The 20,335-nt window shown below is 47.7% G+C and overlaps 1 protein-coding gene across 1 annotated transcript in view; it reads right to left on the bottom strand.

The window, feature by feature from the left end:
- ATP6V0E2 (ATPase H+ transporting V0 subunit e2) overlaps positions 1–17,809 on the bottom strand; it is a 52,878-nt gene extending 35,069 nt beyond the window's left edge. Inside the window, exon 1 of the mRNA XM_085606292.1 lies at positions 17,547–17,809. Within this exon, the coding sequence (XP_085462418.1) occupies positions 17,547–17,650 (104 nt within the window). The 5' untranslated portion in view covers positions 17,651–17,809. The remainder of the gene's footprint in view (positions 1–17,546) is intronic.
- Between the last annotated feature and the right edge of the window lie 2,526 nt (positions 17,810–20,335).

Below are 20,335 nucleotides of genomic sequence, written 5' to 3'. Positions count from 1 at the left end.
CAAATTCTTAGCCAAGCAGTGAGAGGTCTGACCTTAATCAGATCCTCCATGTATACCCTTCCCAATTCAACAGGAGTGATCTGGGCCGGTGTGCTTTGTGAAGTTTGGAGGATCTTTCTCAGGAATTTGTTCTCCTCAATCTGTATTTGTTGGGTAGATACAAAACCCCAGACTTCAGCCCCATACGTTACTTTGGGGCAGCAGATTGAGCCATATAGGTGCATGACCTGTTCTGGGGACCACCTGCCCAGCCTACGCCCATAGCTCATTATGGCCCCTGTGGATGCCACTAATTTTGAGCTCCGCTCTTAAATTAAAATTTAAAAGCCCATCGAAAAGTAAACCCAGATAGGAAAAGGTCTTAACCTGTTCCATTTTATATGTGCCTATTTTATATGAGAACTTTTTGCAAGGTTTAGATCCAGCCAGCAATACATAGGATTTAGTTAGGTTGGCCGATAGATCTAAACTGGCCATAAAGCTGACGAACCCATCTAACAAACTCTGAAGACCTTTGGGTGTGCGGGCTAAAAGTACCGCATCGTCAGCGTACAACAACACGGGGATCGGACAAGAGCCTACTCTAGGGGTGTCTACATTCAATTTACATAGTGCCTGTTCTAACTCGTTTATGTACAATGAGAACAGGAACGGGGCCTAGATGCATCCCTGTCTCACCCCGCTAGTGAAAGGAAAGGGTGCCGTAGTGTCACCTTCCAGGTTAAAACGCACTTTGGCAGAGGTGTTCCAGTGGAGTGCTCTTAAGATGTCAACTAGGCCCTGATCTACCCCTAGTCTGATCATCATAGCCCAAAGCTTTTCCCTATTGACATGGTCAAAAGCGGCTGAGAGATCCATGAACCCCAGATATACAGCCTGATCACTTGCAAGGGTATATTTAGCCACTAATAAATAAAGGTTCAAGCACTGGTCTGTAGTTGATTTTCCGGTTCTGAACCCATATTGCAAATCCGTGATTATTTGGTGTTCTTCAACCTAGTCTGATAGGCGATTTAAAACTACTCGCCCCAAGACTTTGGCCGTCACATCAATTAGGGAAATGGGTCGGTAACACTGCGGGTCATCCTTTTTTTAAAATTGGAACTATTATAGCCTCGGACCAGGATCGTGGCATACCCGTTGCAATCGCTGTGTTTATTACCCTTGTTAGGACTGGGGCCCAGAGGTCAACCCTACTTAAGTAAAGATCTGGGGGGATTCCGTCCGGTCCTGGGGCTTTATTTTGTGCCAATCCTTCAATGCCCTCTACCATTTCCTCCAATGAGAATTCAATTTTAGTCAACCATGGGCAAAATCTCCCATCACCCCTGGAATTCTCCATGGAATGATTATATAGTAATTCAAAGTGGCCAGACCATTGCTCCGGGAGAATGGTTGTACCAATTACTGGAGCAGCACTATCCTGGAAACATGGTTTGTTCATTATTTTCCAGAATGCACTTGAATGTCTTCGGTCTGCTGCATCCCGTAGATCTTCCCATGCCTGTGATTGGAGTGCCAACTTCCTTTGTTTAGTTGCTTTTTTATATGCAATCCTGCACTGTGCAATACACGTCTTGTCTCTTGGAACTAATTTTAGACATTCTTTTAACTCTTTATGGGCTCGGGAGCAGTTATTGTCAAACCATCTTGGGGAGGATTTGACTTCCACTTTCGAATTTGATTTTAAGAGGCCATCTATGAGGTGTGCCACGGACTCAAAGGCTTTAACCACAACAGGTCCCTCCAATGAGGGATCTAAGCACACCCCAATCATCTCTTTGCCTTTCTCCATTAAGGATCTATAGAAAGCATCCCCATCCACTTTTGCCCATCTGAGGCGTCTCCCTTGATCGGTTACCCTCACTGTGCTAGTTGCCTTGACCCTTTTCTTTGCGTTACAGGAAGACCAATTCTTGATCCCTTCATTACTAATGGGTTATGGTCACTAAATATGCTCCATTCAATGTCTACCTCATTTATCCAGTCCCAGAATAGATGAGAGACAACTATGTAATCTATAATGGAGCAATACCCTCTTCCCTTGAATGTAGGAGTGACCTCACAGCCATCTTTAGGACCCACCAGGTCTAGTGTGTGCCTTAGCGCGTGGTTTTTCAGGACCCTCTCTAATTCCAGCCCTTCCAGGGTGTGTTCAAAATGCGGCCCTTTTGCCAGTGTGCAACCAGACCAAACACCCTCCAGCGATCTTAAGTTAGGACACAGATGACAGTTTAGGTCTCCCACCAAAACCACACACGGGGCCATAGCTGTCTTCCTTTGATCCAACTCTCGAGTCAGGTAATTATTCAGGTCATATATTATTCGCCCCTTCCCACTCCCTGCTATGGCATTGTATACATTAATCAAAATAACATTTAATCTACATGCATGAAACCCAATTGCTTGTGTGTTGACTGAGTTCCAGTTTAAATCAGTCCACACTCCATCTAGCTGCAAATCCACATAGATAATTAGCCCTCCCATTGCTCTTCCTGGGGCCAATTTCTGTGCGGGGACGGAGAAGCACTTGTACCCTGCTAAATGAAAGGGGTTATGGTCCACCACCCAGGTTTCCTGCAAACAAATTACATGAAATCTGGCGATATATTGCCTCCACTCCTGGTTGTGAAATTTGGAGGACAACCCGGCTATATTCCATGAGATCATTTCAATCCCCTCTAGTGGTTGTCTCCCTTTTGGGCCAAGGTTATTGTCGGTAGTGTGGTCAGATACTCCAGTGCTAACATCTATATTAAGCGCTAGTGTGGTCTGAACAACTTGTGGGTGCTGAATTTGTAGGGACGCATGGGCTACTACCTCGGTAATCTTGTCCTCCTGTAAGCATATAGAGTTGCCCAACATATTTCCTGTTATACATTCAGTTGCAGTAATTTTATCTGTGGTCCTCCCCCCAATTGGGTAATGAGTGCAGAATTTACTCGTCTTTGGGTGACAAGGAGCCATAGTTGTGGGGGTGATTTGAGCAATATTCAGTTCTACGGGAATTTTCTCAACATAATCTTTCGCCCCTTGTAGTCAATCCATCTCTTCCAGGGACATAAGGGGATCAAACCTGTTCCTCAGGGCTAATCTACCTTGACTCCCCGGGGGAACATATGGCTTTGTAGCATAAAAATCCTTACCACCCCAGGGACGCTCGTCTGTGTCTTGATGGGCCCAGTTTCCAAGCAATGTACTTCTTCCATTGGCATAGAAGGACCCCAAGGGTAGAGAGCTAATATTACTATTGTGAACAGCCGAGCCCCAACTTAGTATATGATCAACTATTTTGTAGTCCCTAAAATTTACCACCACGCAGACACCTACTGCGTTCTTTTGCCTGTTCCCTAGCCACCTTACCCTTCTTACATGCAGAATTTCACCCTGTATGTCCCTCGGCAATGGCCTGTTCTTGTTTAGCCAGTGCGTGACTTTGTTTTTAAGCTTGTCATACAATTCTGTGTGACCTTGTTTTAGCTCTGGTACCCCTGTTAGTATAATGACGTATGGGGCCGCCTCTGGGGGTAAATTTATACAAGGCCCGTTATTAATGGGTTTGGTTGAAGGTGTTTCTCTAGTTTGAAATTGGCCCAACAAATTGTGCGGTAACGCCAAATTTTCAGAAGCGATGTTCGAAGGAGGGCCTGTGTATATCCTATCACTATGTGAGTGGTTCGGGATTGGCAATAATGGTGGTCTTATGTTAGCATTAGGGGGCCCTGCTACAAGAATATCTAGTGGGGTGGTGGGCATATTTTCGTTAGGCAGCTCTACTTCCATGGTAATGGGTGTTTGTGCAGTCGGTGGGTTTATAGTCATTGACTCTGTGACCGGATTTTTGGTCAGTAGTGGAAGAGTATTGCTTTCCCCTCCCCCCCTTAGCTTCAATAGGGAGACAACTGTGTCCAGCCTACTCAGGATTTGTTTCGTCTGAGCATTAATAAGTTGCTCGAAATGTGACTGTAAGTCACTGATGATGTGGGACACCCACCCAGGGGGTACCTGTGTATCTAATACTTGGTCCCTACTATCTTCTGCAACTATACCATCTGGGGGGTTGAGGACCAGACAATTTCTGGCCTTTTTGTGCCTTGGTTGCCTCTTACTGTTCCCCTTTTTCTTGACGGCTCGTATCTTAACCCCTTTACCGTTTACATCTATGCCCCTTATTGGAGTTGTCTGTACAGGGGTAGTAGTTATCAGCGGGGTCTCCAGAGGCAAATCAGAAATGATTATTGGCATATTGGAGTCGGGTGACGAGAATTGGCTCAATTGGGGAGTTAATGAGAGCCGTTTTTCAGTACGCTCAATTTCACTTGAAACTTCGCCGATGGCCTTGAGCAACATTCTGTCTATTGCAGTCTGCTGCAATGGTTCCTGGGGGAGAGTTCCTTTTGAGTTGCTCGTTTGTCTTAAATTTAAATAGCCCTTAGTGCTCAATTTGGCCGAACGAGTTTGCACTTTAGCAGCCATTGTACTAGCACACTATAATGTCAGTATAGCTCCGTGGCTTGACACTGGGAGGACCCTTGCAATAAGCTACCAGGGCACCCAAGTTCGAATGTTAGCAGAGAGGTAATAGAGGACCACAATCACCTATTTGTGATTGTTACAATGAAGCAGTACCTTAATGCGCTCCCTGCAGCTTCTTCAAGGTATTAGAGGGGTGGCCCAGCCCTGCCACGTCATGCCTCGGACGGCCACAGACGGCCCGCCCTTTGCCCGGGCTTAGCCCGGCGCCGCCCGCGCGCGTCCCGTGAGGCATTCCCTTCACTTAAGGCGCCTCTGGTCGCGTTGCTGGCATCACTGGAGCACCAGTCCCCATGGCAGCTGGGTAATGTAGTCCCCAGTTGCAGCCGTTGCACTCACGGCGCGATGTAGGGCGTGCGAGGGAGGGAGCTGGGTGCCGTTCCCCTCACGGCGCTGATGCAAGGTAAAGTGAAGCCGTTCCCCTCACGGCGCTGGCAGGAACAGAGCCGTCGCCCTCTCTGCGCGGTCAGTCTGAAGAACCTGTGAGCCCCAGGAGCGTTCGGCGCTCCCTTCACTTAAGGCGCCTCTGGTCGTGTTGCTGGCGTCACTGGAGCACCGGTCCCCGTGGCAGCTGGGTAATGTAGTCCCCAGCTGCAGCCGTTGCACTCACGGCGCAATGTAGGGCGTGCGAGGGAGGGAGCTGGGTGTCGTTCCCCTCACGGCGCTGATGCAAGGTAAAGTGAAGCCGTTCCCCTCACGGCGCTGGCAGGAACAGAGCCGTCGCCCTCTCTGCGCGGTCAGTCTGAAGAACCTGTGAGCCCCAGGAGCGTTCGGCGCTCCCTTCACTTAAGGCGCCTCTGGTCGCGTTGCTGGCGTCACTGGAGCACCGGTCCCCGTGGCAGCTGGGTAATGTAGTCCCCAGCTGCAGCCGTTGCACTCACGGCGCGATGTAGGGCGTGCGAGGGAGGGAGCTGGGTGCCGTTCCCCTCACGGCGCTGATGCAAGGTAAAGTGAAGCCGTTCCCCTCACGGCGCTGGCAGGAACAGAGCCGTCGCCCTCTCTGCACGGTCAGTCTGAAGAACCTGGGAAACCCAGGAGCGTTCGGCGCTCCCTTCACTTAAGGACCCTCTGGTCGCGTTGCTGGCGTCACTGGAGCACCGGTCCCCGTGGCAGCTGGGGAATGAAGTCCCCAGCTGCAGCCGTTGCACTCACGGCGCGATGTAGGGCGTGCGAGGGAGGGAGCTGGGTGCCGTTCCCCTCACGGCGCTGGTGCAAGGTAAAGTGAAGCCGTTCCCCTCACGGCGCTGATGCAAGGTAAAGTGAAGCCGTTCCCCTCACGGCGCTGGCAGGAACAGAGCCGTCGCCCTCTCTGCGCGGTCAGTCTGAAGAACCTGTGAGTCTTTGCTTTCAAAATGAAATGTTCACAAAAAAAATGCAAGTAGCTAAACTACTGTAAAATATTAGGTACCATTTCTGCGCAGCATCATTTGGTAAAATATGTTGATGCTTGCTAGTATTTCCCAAAGATATTCATAATGGAAAATCAGTGTAACTAGTTCCAATAAGATTATGAGAAACAAAAATAAACAAGCATATGCAAAGCCAGCAGGTCTGAAATTGGTGGTCATCCTTTTGGATTTGTCAATGTGCGACTTGTTTTGGCATGGTTTTTGTAAAACCTTATTGGTGTGGAAGCTGCCGTGTCCTCATAATTATAACAAACATTGGCAAAAGCAAACATTGTTTTGATCTCAAAAAGCACACATTACCACTGTATTTCCTGGCACTGAACAAAACTACTCTGTGTACAGATATGCTCCTTGTGAAAGAGCAGAATGCTGTCACTCACAGTGAAGCCACCTGTTAGACCGAGAGAGACAAAAGTTTAGTAAACACAAAAGGTCATGGTTAACACCAGACTTAATTAGGGGCCCAAATATTAAAGAAAGTCTCAAAAGTGCACCCATGGTATATGTCTTTGCATATATACAACTTTCGTGAATTCACAAAGTAGGCCAAGAAATAGTACTCCTAGAAAATATTTGCGAACTGCTTTTTAGCATGAGCAAATGTGCATGTGTAGATTTGCTCAAGCAAAAATCTGAGTGTTTGAAATGCAAACTCACTTTTCCTCCACCTTTTGCCCAACCCTGAAGAAGTTTCACATCTACCCTTGAAAGTTCCAACATTTCTCAGTATGGGAAAAGATTAGAAAAGAGTTGGCGAAAACCCTTAAAACATGCAAGTTAATAGGTTTGCACAGACTCAAAAGGGCATTACAACCCTGGAACAGCTTACCACTACCTTCAGCTTCAGTATTTAGATCTGCGGAAACGTGGCAACATAAGGAAATGGCTAGTATTGAAACCCTACTAAGGTATGAGTACTGGCATAATCATAGAGGCTATATCAGAGCTCTTATATAACGAGATTGCTGCCATAATCTGTCACCTCATCACATGGAACAAAAGGGACAAGCGGATTTTGTTACATGACAAGTAGATTTATGAAGCAACCTGTCCCATGGACAAGTAGATATTTTATTAAGTTCCACACCCCTGGCTCTTTTTTGGAGAAGGTTTACAGAAAGCCTGTAGAAGGATAATCAGCTGAGCTGGTAAATATAATATTATAAGAGGGCTGAAGAACCCAATCATCGGCAGCAGGCACCGGTGCACAGGACGAGATGAGTTTTCAGATACTCCCTGAATTTCATCCAACTGTCATCAGTTCGGAGGGGTAAATGAAATGTGCTCTAGAAGGAAGAGCCTTGAACGTGAAAAGATCTGTCCCCAAAATTCTTCGTACTGCAATGGTTGTGCACAGAGACTGTTTTGGGTGCCTGACTTTAGGCATCTGGTAGGTCAGCAGGGCAGCATCAGCTTAATGAGAGGGTCTGGAGCTTGATCTTGCACACAAGACACAGGGACTTCAACGATCAATCAATAATATATTGGTTCAGCCCTATGGGCATACAAACAGAACAGGACAATAGAACTAGAAAGTTAAAAAAGATCAAAGCGGAAGTGCCAAAATGCAAGTTCCATGCGTGAATTTCAGTTAGTGTCTATCACACTGCCAGAGTCGTAAAATACTACAAATTAGGAATAAGGATCGATCGTGACAGATTCCATACTTAAAATATAGTACACAAAAATGATATTTCAAAGTGCAGGCTAGAGAGCGAAACATGTCAATGAATGACTGTGACCCTGCCAGGATCTTCGTATACTTAAGAAGGTGGGGTTGCTCAAATCAATTTCCATGCCTGACTAATGTAAAGGATAGCCCTCCTTGGCAGGAGATATATATCAGTTAGAGCCAGAGAGACAGAGCCTGTTGAAAGTTAGGAAAAGTGAACAAAGAATTTGCATTCTCTCCAACATGTCAGTACATAAAAGCATAAGATGTAGAACACTCTCTTGATTATCTAGTTTACATGTGCACAGGCCTGAGTTGGTCAGACAGTTAGCCCAATTGCTGCTGTAGGCCAGCACTGGTAAGATAAGATACCAAGTCGGTATTTCAAGTACAGAGTTTGCTTCTCCACTGAGCCCAGAGTGCTTAGTCATGGTTGGTAAAAGAATGGCGGTTTCAGATCCCTTTTAGTGCCCATTGTACTCTGGTGCATTGCGGTGTGATCTCTTGCGATTTTTGCACTGTGCTGAGACAATATACCACAGTTGGACCAAAAATCAAGACAGCCCATATTTTTTTAAGGTGATGGCAACATTGTCTAGCCATGGCAGGTTTGTAGAGCCTTTAATAGAGATGATTTCCAAAAGGGCCGCTCTGTAGCTGGTTGTCCTCTTGCTAATCACAGTCTAATCCCTTATAAAACAGGCTTGATGTAAACCAACAATTCTATCCCAGGAAGACCCTGCTCTGCCTTTGGTGTCGCCATTGGTGTTCCGGGGCCTAGATATAATAACTATTGTATAAATGTGTTTTCCACCACTTTCAACCTACAGAAGGGCTTATACCCTCAAAATTTTGCCCCATAAATGGTTTTGTAACTGCAGATTACTGGTTCATGGGACATACCTCAAATCTTTTTAGCAAAGCAGAAAATGGCATCAGTGCATTTGCTCATCCTGGCTTCACTCTGGATAACCTGGGCCAGCCAGGCCAGATACCTATCAAATCGAATGCCCAGGTTGTCAAAACGTTTAAACCTCTCCAGGTTTACTCCACAGATTAGAAAAGGAGCTCTAGCTTCTCTCAAGTTTTCACGGCCATAACTTTATTTTTCAGGGGTATCTCCGCGCTAGGACTACCAACGTCAGCCAAATAGGTTTTTAACAACTTTCTAAATTGCAAGTAGTCAGGACATTGACGTAAGTGAAGGGGAAGTTGGTTCCAAAAAAGGGGGGGCTAGGTGAGAGAAACCTTTGACCACTACGCGAGGTTTTTTTAACCGGGAGGGTACAAAGAAGTGCTTTTAATCCTGACCGAAGGGACCTGGATGGTAAGTACCTTACAAATATGTCTGATAAATAGTTAGGACCCAAGTCATAAAGAGATTTTAAATTTAATCCACTTCCGCACTGGAAGCCAATGCAGTTGTTGAAGCAGGGATAGGGAGGACGTTCTGGGGGGGGCATTGGCAACTAGGCGGGCCGCAGTATTCTGGACTACCTGCAATTTGTTTAAAGAGGCTTTGTTAGCTGAGACCAGTAAGGCATTGCAGTAGTCCAGGAAGCTTAGCACTAGTGCCTGAATCAGCATTTTCCATGTGGAAGAAGGTAAAAAAGAGAAGACTGAGTAGTGGACCAAGTGTGTAAAAACATGTCCCTGCAGTAATGGTAGCATGCTCTCCTAACGTATGTTTCTGGTCTATGCGGACTTCCAGATTTTTTTAACACTTTTTTGGGAGTAGGGACAGAGCCCAATTTCTCAGGCCACCAGCTTGGAGTCCATCTCACCACCGCATCTCCATACATAATCTCCGATTTCTCAGCGTTAAGCTGGACGAAGTTGTCCTTCATCCAATCAGCAATGGACTTCAAACCCTCCGAGAAAATGGCCTGAATATTGGGATTAGATTTTTCAAAGGAGAGTAGGAGCTGAGTATCGTCAGCATAAGTGATTGGACTGAACCCAATTTCCTCATTAATCCCACCAAGGGAGTGACATAAATGTTAAATAAAGTAGGGCTCAAACAGGAGCCCTGTGGTACTCCCTTGGTTACTCCTGTGGTGTTGGAGCAAAAAGGACCCAGATTAGTCATCTGAGTTCTATCAGTCAGAAAGTTTGCCAACCATTTCAGCGCCTTCCTGGTGTCAAAAGATGCCGATAGGTCAAGCAGCACCAGGAGTACTGCCTGACCCTTGTCCAGCGACATTCTGATGTTGTCAGTTACTGCTATCAAGGCGGGCTCCGTACTATGTCTGGCCCGAAAGCCTGACTGCGAGACATCCAGGCAATTCGAGGCATCCCCAAATTCAGATAGATATTTATTTATGTGTTTTTCCAAAAGCTTGGTCTGAAGGGGGAGCAAGGAAATAAGGCAATAGCTGGATACCTCATCCATGGGAGCTTTAAGGTTTTTCCGAACGGGGACAACTTGCGCTGCTTTCCATTCAGGAGGAAGTCTGCCTTCCATCAAAAAGCTGTTGAGAATGGTGCAAATAGGGGCCGCAAGTTGCTTAGCGAGCAGGGAAGTGGTCCTAGTGGGAATGATATCTAGAGGAGATCCAGATTTGACTTTCTTTAGTAAAGATTCTACGTCTTCGGGTGTGAGTAACAGAAAGGTCTCCAATAACAAAGCGTTTGATGTAATCGGTGAGTGCTCAATAGTGGGACTTCTCTGGGTGCCACTGACTGCGGTCATTTTATTATAGATTGTGTCAATTTTCTGGATAAAATGATTTGCTGTGTTGTCACATAGAATTTGGGAAGGAGCCTCTTCATTATTGCATGCCTTTTGGTTTGTAAAAGACTTCAGATCTGGTACAGGGTCCTGGGGTTATTACCTGCTTGCTCGAGTTGCCTCGCAATGTAAGTTTTAGGGGCAGATTGTAAATTTTTATGATATAAAGCCAGTATTTCTTTATATCTTTACTTGTCCTGTGGATCGTGTGAACTGTGCCATTTCCGTTCTAGTTTTTTACAGTGACTCTTTTCTGTCCGAAGGGAGGGAGAATACCAAGTAGATTGGGGCGTTTAGGAGGAAGAGGACACTGCTTCAATGGGGCTAAGTAATCAACTGTGGATTTTATGATAGTGTTAAAGTAAGCCCAGTGCCCCTCCACAGTATCAAAATCAGGATACCAGGGAGGAATTAAGTTCTGGAACTGATCAGGCATAAGTTTATGCCATTGTCTATACTACCGCCTAGAATGAGGGTTGGGAGCAGAACGATCTTTGGGTGTACTGATTTGAAATTCGATCAATGAGTGGTCTGACCATGTCAGAGGGCATGTTTCTCCGCAGAGAATATGGGGGACTTAGTAAGAATTAGATCCAGCGTATGCCCTGAAGAGTCAGTGGGGTCATTGTTAATCTTAATAAAGTTGATTGTGGCCAGGTCTGCCAGGCATGCCGAGGCATCATGATTAGCAGTATTTTCACTGCGAATGTTAAAATCACCCAGTAGTAAAAAATTCCTGGTTGAGATGACATGCGGGGAGATGAATTCCATCAATTGGTGAGAAAAGTCTAACAATGGGCCAGGGGGTCTATACACAAGAGCTCCTTTCCAGCTATGTTGTGGGATCAAGTCTAATCTAAAGACTAGAACTTACAGTGTATCGTTACACAATGGATCTAATGTAGAGATTTTAATGGAATCCTTATGGACAATAGCTATACCTCCAACCACTCTACCCGATCTATCAAGTTTTTGAATGCGATAGCCTTCTGGTAGTGCCACCGCAATAGCGGGGTTAGAAGTGGGTTTTATCCAGGTTTCGGTCAGAAATCCTAAGTGGGGGTGTTTGGAAGAAAGCAGATCCCAAATGTTAGCTGCATGTTTAGGCAGGGATCTAACATTGGCCAGAAGGCCGTTCCAACCTTTGTTATCAAAGGAGGACTGTGAAGGGCCTTCCTTGTCGATGGTACAGTGGCTTAGACTATTTCTCTGATCGGGGATCGTGTTGTTGGTTAGGGAGTATTTGGAATCTATACTTTGGAATCTGCATGCAAACGGGCCTTCAAAACCTGCAGGTGAGGAGAGAGCGGGGAAGACTGAATGTCTGCAAGAATCAATAAGATTGTGCTTAATCTTTAATAGTTCAAGGCACGTGTAGGGACAGTGAGTACCAAGTATGTTAGCGGGATTTGGGGGCAAACCGGCAGGGGGTCTGGCTCCTGCCGACGTCCAGGCTCAGACAGGCTTGCCTTAGGCACGCCAGCGGCGCGTCCGCTGCTCGTCGAGCCAGGCATCCGATTTAAAAAGTGAGATGGGCCACTAGGCTGCTGACCACAATTCCGTACCTACCGGAAGCGCCCCTGGGTCATTTTCGCAAGCGCGAGCTCCCTCCACACAAACGGGATAACCCACGATGGACCAGGGAGGAACGCTTGTAGGTGCACAGACAACTGGTGAGTTATTAAAATACTTAAAAACAGTAGTAAAAGCAACAAATCGTTGGGCCCTTCAGCAAGTTAGCTTCTGAACCGAGTGCTGATATGAGGATACTGGACTGCAGGGCTCGAGTCGGGGGTACACGCAGGTACACGGCGTCCCCCCACTCTTTTCACAGGGTGGACACCATCCCCCCTTCTAAGAAGCTGGGCCCCACAGAAATAAGCTGAACGTGTACCGGTGTAATTTTCAGACACCGGGACACAGGCTCCCCTGTCCATCATTAGCAGGGAAGCCCCCCTGGGAGTACCAAAAGGCACACACAGGGTGATGGTTCATAGAGAAGCTTTATCCCCCCCCCGCTAGTCGGGGTCAATCAGAGAACTGCATCACGAAGGGGCATTCAAACACGTCAGTAACTCTCAATCTACCCCCTGACGCAGCCCCTTATGCGATTATACTCAAAGGGGTCCCAGTGCTGAGACAAGACCAGTTCGAGACCTATGAGGAGCTCAAAAACAAAACTATGTTTTGGTTAAATAAGCATAGGCCCCTAGTGGGCATGGAACAATGGGAAATACTAATGGTTAGAAGGGTGAATTGGGTGGGAACTAGGCCCAAGGACAATATCAGGGATTGTGTGGTTGTGAATTTTAGAAATACACAGCTTGTTGACCAGATATTGAGGTGGGGCCCAACTACGGATTCGAGTAACATCTGGTCTATGCCCCTTAGTTTCTTTTACCCGAAGGGGGTCTACAATGGGGGGCATGCTACGGATGGCCTAAGAGGTAGGGAGTGGAACATGGTTGGGCACAATCGTAGGCCTCTCTCCGTAGTTGTGAGGAACCAGGATGGGATTAATCCCCAGAACAGATTTGAACCCCTGACGAATTTAGAAGAACAGGACTGACTAGGGATAGACATAAACCCCAGGCTGAACCAAGATAGAGACAAGAGCCCAGAACAGAATAAGGTACCCCTGATGGAAACATCGCGACATGAGTCAAGTCAGAGAGGAGAAGGTAGGAGGGTAACTATTGCAGAGAGATCACAATCATCCTTAGTAGTAGAGATTGAGACAATGGGGCCAGATAGTGATGCCCTAGACACCCAATCAAAACATCTATCTACTTCAGCCCACCAAAACGAAATTTTTATAATGGAGGGAAGTGTGGGCACTTACCCCCCCCCCATGGTTGGGGCAAGAAACCCTGTCAAGCAGGACGGATTAAAAATAGTATCCTGGAATGTAGCAGAACTTGCCGCCAAATATGAGGATCAGGAGTGGAGGCAATATATCACCAGGTTTCATGTTAAATGTCTCCAGGAGACCTGGTTGATTGATTGTAACCATTTCTCCCTGGAGGGGTTCAAGTGCTTTGTAGTTCCCGCACAAAGGTCAGCCTCAGGGAGAGCCATGGAAGGGTTGATTATACACGTAGATCTTTCTATCGAAGGGGCTTGGTCTAATTTAAATTGGGCATCATACAACATGCAGGCCGTGGGTCTCCGCTCAAAAGGGGTAAATATCACCCTAGTTAACTGGTATAATGCGGTGGGAGCAAATGGGAAGGAAAGTATAATAAAATAATTGGACTCTCGCCTAGATGCCCAGCTGTCGGTTGTGAAGTCGGGAGCAGTTCCATCTGTAGTTCTCGTAGGTGATTTTAATTGTCAACTGTGCGCGTATTTAAGACCACTTACGAAGGACTGGTCACGGTGCACAGTGGAGAAAGGGCCACACTTTTTGCATACACCGGAAGGGGCGCATTTAGATAAGGTTTTGAAAGGCCATAATTTGGTCCACACCATGGACCTGGTAGGAATGGGCAGAGGTGGGGAGCCTAATCCCACCTTTAAGGGTAGAGGATGTCGATATTATATCGACTACATCATGGTTTCACCCATACTTAAAACCTGGGTTAGTAGGGCAGACATCGAAATGAGCATTTTCAGTGATCATAACCCTCTGGTGTTAGAGCTAAAAGGACCAATCATTAAATACGTATCACGAGGGGCAGGTGCCATGGAGACTATATCAGACCAAGGGAGGAGGCTCAGATGGTCCAAAATAGACGGGGATAGCTTTTATAAAAGCTTAATAACCAGAGGGGAAGACGCTCTCAATGTATGCCTCGACCCAAACATTGAGGGGGCCGCGGTAGTATCCGCTTTCGAAAAGATGGCGTACCTCATTGATGGACTATTAAAGACCAACAAGACTAGGACATTACCTACTACACCCAGATGGTTTGATAGAGATTGCTCAAAAGCACATAAAGAGCTTGAATCTAGCCTAAAAGGTCTGCCCAGGGATAATTTGTATATAGCCCAATGTAGGCTGATATATAAAAAGGCATTAAAAAACCGTAAGACTAGCCTCCAAATGCAAGCCTGGAAGGATTTAAGGGAGGCGGCGGACAGAAGAGACTTAACTGAGTTCTGGAAAATTATAAACAAACCAAGTTTCCAGGACTCTAATGCCCCACAGATTCTAAATGTTATTTTGCCGGAGCAGTGGCATTCCCATTTTAAAAATCTATATAATCACACGGGTGAAATTAATAACGATGAAGGGCAGAGGTTAAAACTGACTGCAAGGCCTGATATTACCATGGCAGACGTGGAGGGGGCCATCCTGGGCCTAACAAAAAATAAGGCGCCTGGCCCGGATGGGATTCCTCCAGACCTTTATCTTGGAAAAGTGGAGCTGTGGGCACCCATTCTTACGAGGGTCCTGACCGCGGCAGTGGTGGCAGGTCTGCCGCGTTCTTGGTCCTCGGCAACAATAGTTCCAATATTCAAAAAAGGAAATAAGGATGACCCACAATGTTATCGCCCGATATCCTTGATTGATGTCACGGCAAAGGTGTTGGGTCGTGTTGTCCTAAATCGTTTAACGGATTGGACAGACACCCATCAGTTACTAACGGACACTCAATATGGGTTTAGAGAAGGAAGGTCAACCACGGATCAGTGCCTGAACCTCTATCTGCTGGTCGCTAAGTATACTATAGCCAGTAAGGAGGCGGTTTATTTGGGGTTCATGGACCTCTCCGCGGCCTTTGATCAGGTGAATAGGGAAAAGCTATGGGCCTTGATGACAGGGTTTGGGGCGGACCAGGACCTAGTCAATATTCTTAAAGCACTACACTGGAACACAACTGCGTCTGTTCGCTTCAATCAAGACGGAAGTAAGACCCCATCATTCCCATGCACCAGCGGAGTGCGGCAGGGCTGTATCCTAGCCCCCTTTTTGTTTTCACTTTATATAAACAACTTAGATAGTGAATTGTGTAAACTGGGAGTGGACTCCCCTCAGGTAGGCACCCGCCCAGTCCCTGTCCTACTCTATGCGGACGACGCGGTGCTCCTAGCACGGACTCCGCGGGGATTACCGAGGCTGATTGATGGATTTGTAACTTTTATGTCCTCTCTTGATTTATCTGCAAACCTAGATAAATCGTATATCATGCTTGCGGGGGCCAGACCATACAAATTTTTTTCTTATAAGATAGGAACTTATAAAACTGGTCGGGTCCAGTCCTTTTCCTACCTAGGGGTATTATTTGACGGGCTTCTAAAGTTTAGATCTTTAGTGGACAAACACTGCTCAAAATTGGTGGCCTCATCTGGGGCCATAATGGGTTATGGGAGAAGGCTGGGAAGATGGTCCCCCGAGCAAGTGATGAATTTGTATAGATCAATATGCTGTGCCAAGACAGTTTATGGGGCTGAAGTCTGGGGCTTTGTGAATATACATCAGGTCCAGACAGAGGAAAATAAATTCTTTAGAAGGATACTGAAAGTCCCGCACAGTACATCAGCCTACATGGTACATGAAGAACTGGGAGAACCATATATTGAAGATCAAATCAAGGTCAGGCCGCTTTTGGCCTGGGTGAAGATTTGGTCTAACCCCAAGGCAGGCTTCAGCAGACAAATTATTATAGATTGTCTGAATCGAGACAAAGGGAGCTCCATCCCATGGCTAAATTATGTAAAGTGTACTTTGGAGGCTATTGGTTGTAAGAACCTCTTCACTGAGCCTGGAGCCCTTATTGCCCAGAATAAAACGCTAGTTAGGAAAAAGTTTGGGGAATGGACAACTGCAAGCAGGGCGGCCACTGAGGAGTGTAAATCTACAGTTGTGGCCTATAGATTACTGAAATGGGAGACAGGAATGGAGCCTTATCTTTCACTGATCCATAACGCACAGGACAGATTTTATACGACCCGCTTTAGGTTTAACCTCTTGCATCACCTATTATCTGATCCTCTTGGTTTTACCTTAACGGTGGAGCAGAAGGGTACCTGCGGCTGCGACAACAAGTCTCCGCAGGATACCCTTCATTTTGTTTTGTTATGCTCATTTTATACATCACCTAGGCGTAAGTTCCTGGTGGGAATTTTGAAAAGAGCCAAGTTTAGACATGCCAAGATCGCCTTATTGTTTTTGCAAAGGGCCAATGATGCATATACCTTGTCCTATATTATGAGTTTTATTAAGACGGCGGTAAGGATAAGGAAGTCGAGAGAGATGGGTTGATTGTAATGCCCTGTATATAGAGATCCTGGATAATGAAAAGAAATGACATGATTTGAACTATCTTTTTAATGTTTTTAATGTGTTTTAACTGTTTTATGTACTTTTATGGCATCTTTATAAGTGCCGAATAAAGAATTCTTGATTGACACCGGGACACGTTCAGCACGTGAGGTCATTTGCATATTGTCAGTCCCCCCACTTCTTTTTATAGGACTTGTGCCCTGCTAGACTGTCTCAAGCGAGCCCAGATGGTGCTGACATCGGAGAGTAATGCAGAAGTAGGGGTTGCTCCTTCTCCAATTTCGCAGCGAAGACCTGACCCAGCCTCTCCACCCAACTCCGGACCCTCACCTCTCTTACAGATTTCAGAGGGGCCCTCAAGAGCTGGCTGTTTGAATGAGCCTCCGGACCTGCTAGCGCATGGATACCCTATCGGGTGATTAGCCACGCTTTCTAAATCTTACTTGATTGATGTAGTGTGGCAGGGAGATTAGGGCATTTGGGGTGAAGGGAGAATCTTACTCCAGGTGTCGTTGTGTGGTGAGAAGGGTAGTGAGGTCGGCCGCAAAGGAAGTTACCGGGAGGTGTTGTGTTGTACTTTTCTCTTCCCTACTCATTGCCCCCTTTAAGAATGGTATTCCAATGTGATGGTTTAGATAATTAATTCCGATGTTGGATGAGGGGGTGGGGGAGGGAGTTAAGAGTAATACATGTAATACTGAAAAGTGATCCTGATTGGGGTGCAAAAAGAACAGGCTGCGCTGCCGCCTCTGGTGCAGGAAACCAGGGTTCGAGCCTCGAGGTCGCGTCCACATCCTGTTATTCTGGGCAAATCACTTAATCTCCCCGTGCCTGAATGTGTAATATAAATACGGTGCTATGTAAAGCGCTCCAATACCTTCGGGTCGAGTTCACGCTATATAAATATGCAACAAAAAAATAAAAAAAATGCACACATCCGCGGGAGGGGCGGTTTTGCGGGAGGTTTCTTACCCTCTGTTAGGACCTTTGGGAACGAACCATGGCGCGGCGATGCCGATCAGGCCCCAAAAGGTAGTGAAGATGATCATCGGAGCAGTGAATGAATGAGCCGTCATTTTGAACCCAAAGGCGAAGACTCGCAGTCAGTGGATTATCGGAAAAGAGACCGGGCGGCTTGGATCTCCCGATCAAGCGTTAATCGGTAAACTCCAGCCGCTAGAGGTGATGACAACCTGGACCAGCAGCCTCCAGCGACAGGGATTGGACGCTGCGATGCGCCTATGAGAGCAGAGAAAGGAACGATGAGGAGAAATGAACGACAACTCGAGAGCCGACTCCCAGGACTATGCATTCAAGTGCAGAAAATAGAGCGGCCATCTTAACCAGGGGTAAAAATCACAGAACAGTATGTCCGACGGGAGGGTGACTCATGAAATATAAACAAGTTAGAGCTTGAGTATGGAATTGCCATTATTGTTTTTATCGAATAAGTTTAGGTATGATCGACATTTGAGTATTTGGAGCTCTTTCTATGTGGTGCGCAGTATCAAATAAAGAGCCTTTGGGAAATGATTTTGCAAAGTATTGTAAGTAATCACTTTTACATACAGATACTAGGGATATTCTGGGACTCTTTTAATATGATTGTTTGTCTTTGGCACATTGCAGTCCTCCTGGTACCTAAACTCTCATTCGCTGTCAATCCCAGGAAAGTTAAGCGGCCATGGTGGAAAGGGGCTTTTGGTCAGTTCTGTAATGTTGGGCCTTAGGCCCACATTGTGGAAATCACAGACACAGACTCCAGGAGATGTATAGTGGTACACTGGCCTCGAGCACGTGCACTCGGGCTCTTTTATTGACGGGGCCACGTCACTCGTGGCACCCGTGATGGATGGGTGTGGAGTGCAGTGTGTCCAGCCCTCAAGGGAGTGGCTGGGATTACAGCTTCCTGTGAGACACTAGAACGTGTCTCGCAGGACACTACATTCCTCCCCAACTTTATTGAAGGACAAACAAAGTGTCAGTCCAACCTGTGGGGAAGAAACAAACAGTTAACTAAATACCACAGGGTCCATCAGTCTCTCGAGTCAGGTGGCAGGACGACATCAGACATGGGCTGGTGAACTTGGCTAGCAGCAGGACCTTCTCGGCGGACACCCGTAATTTAACCTGAGGCACTCAGGACACGAGTGCTGGCTTGGAGACGTCCGCTGCATACCGTCAGTTCGCTGGCAATGCCATGTCTTGCATGGCTTTCTCTTAGCTGACGTCGGTGATGGTCTGTGGTGAGTTCTAACAGTTCTTTGTAGCGTGCTGCGTCATGACCGTGGATGGAGTCTCAAGTGAGAGTTCACAGGGGTGTTGCTGGACCGACTATCCCTGTTGAACCGCTTGGCTGCGACCGGTACCATGTCGGTGGGGCAATGTCTCTCCTCGCTCTCCCGCCTGGGGAGGCCCGTCGTCGGGGTTGCTGCGGGACTGTAGGAAGGCTGCGCTGGGGCCGCTGCTTGTGTGCCGTCTGGGGGCAGCTGCAGGACCGCCGAGGAGCTGTTGCTTGGTCGCACGCACAACCCTCACGGGTGGATGAGTCTTGGTCAAGACTTGCACTCGCTGCCACGGTTCCGGTGTAGGCCAAGTTCACAGGTGGCGTCTGGCTCCTTTTAGTCGGCTTGTGTGGCAACAGTTTCGGACTCCAGTCCATCAGTACTCGGGGAGTGGTGTTTGACGCATGTGCTGATGGCTGGCGTGGTGATGGTTGCCAGCCATGTGGTGAGTCGGAATGACAGGTGGTGGTGACTTGCTGGTAGAGTTTGGATGTCAGGAGGGACCTGGGCAGCCACGTGCCTCCGCCTTGCTGATGTTGAGTGTCCGTGGCGGTGTAACACGTAGAGTGTGTTGACCCTCTCTTGCCTGGCTTGGGGCCACTGCAGACTCCATCTTGAAGCGGTGTGAGGACGGACACTCAGAGCAGATCTTCACCTGTGGCGTCTGCGGACAGGAGCAGGGATGCCACTTGACTTGGACTGCCGACACTTGGGGAGTGGCCGTTCACCTGGGAAAGCGTTGTGGAGAGACGAGGTTCGCGACTGCTGCGGCTTACATTTGGTTCTCCCGTGAGGCTGTGTCCAGGGACGGTGGTCCACCTTGGTGGCTGTCGAATGTGTCAGGGTAAGTTCTTGGCTTGCTGAGAGTTCCTGGTCTACTCCTTTTTCCTGGTCTGTTCAGTCTACCTGTGTCTTCCGATTTTCAGGGTGACAGGGCTGTCACTCCTCTTTCTTCGAGGGCGTTGCGCTTGGACCTCGAGGTGGCGCTGTCAGGGTGCCGGCTTCTGCCTTCGCTCCGGCGCGCTCCTTGCTTGCTGGGCGACGTGACGTCCAGTCGTGTGTCGCTGGCGTTGGAGCACCTGTTGCTGTGGCGGCCGGCCACGTGGAGTGTGCGACTCCTTCCTTGCCTGTCGTGGGTCACTGCCGACTCCATCTTGAGGCTGTGTTGAGGAGGACACTGTGTCGGACACTGTCGCTTTCGGGCCGCTGCGGGTGCGACTCCTTCCTTGCCTGCCGTGGGTCACCGCCGACTCCATCTTGAGGCAGTGTTGAGGAGGACCTTGTTGCTTTTGGCCCACTGCGGGGCTGCGGGTGCGACTCCTTCCTTGCCTGTTGTGGGTCACCACCGACTCCATCTTGAGGCTGTGTTGAGGAGGACACTGTGTCGGACACTGTCGCTTTCGGGCCGCTGCGGGTGCGACTCCTTCCTTGCCTGCCGTGGGTCACCGCCGACTCCATCTTGAGGCAGTGTTGAAG

The sequence above is a fragment of the Triturus cristatus genome, chromosome 1_2, assembly GCF_964204655.1.
Source record: "Triturus cristatus chromosome 1_2, aTriCri1.1, whole genome shotgun sequence".
NCBI lineage: Eukaryota > Metazoa > Chordata > Amphibia > Caudata > Salamandridae > Triturus > Triturus cristatus.
This window is presented reverse-complemented; position numbering and strand designations above follow the sequence as displayed.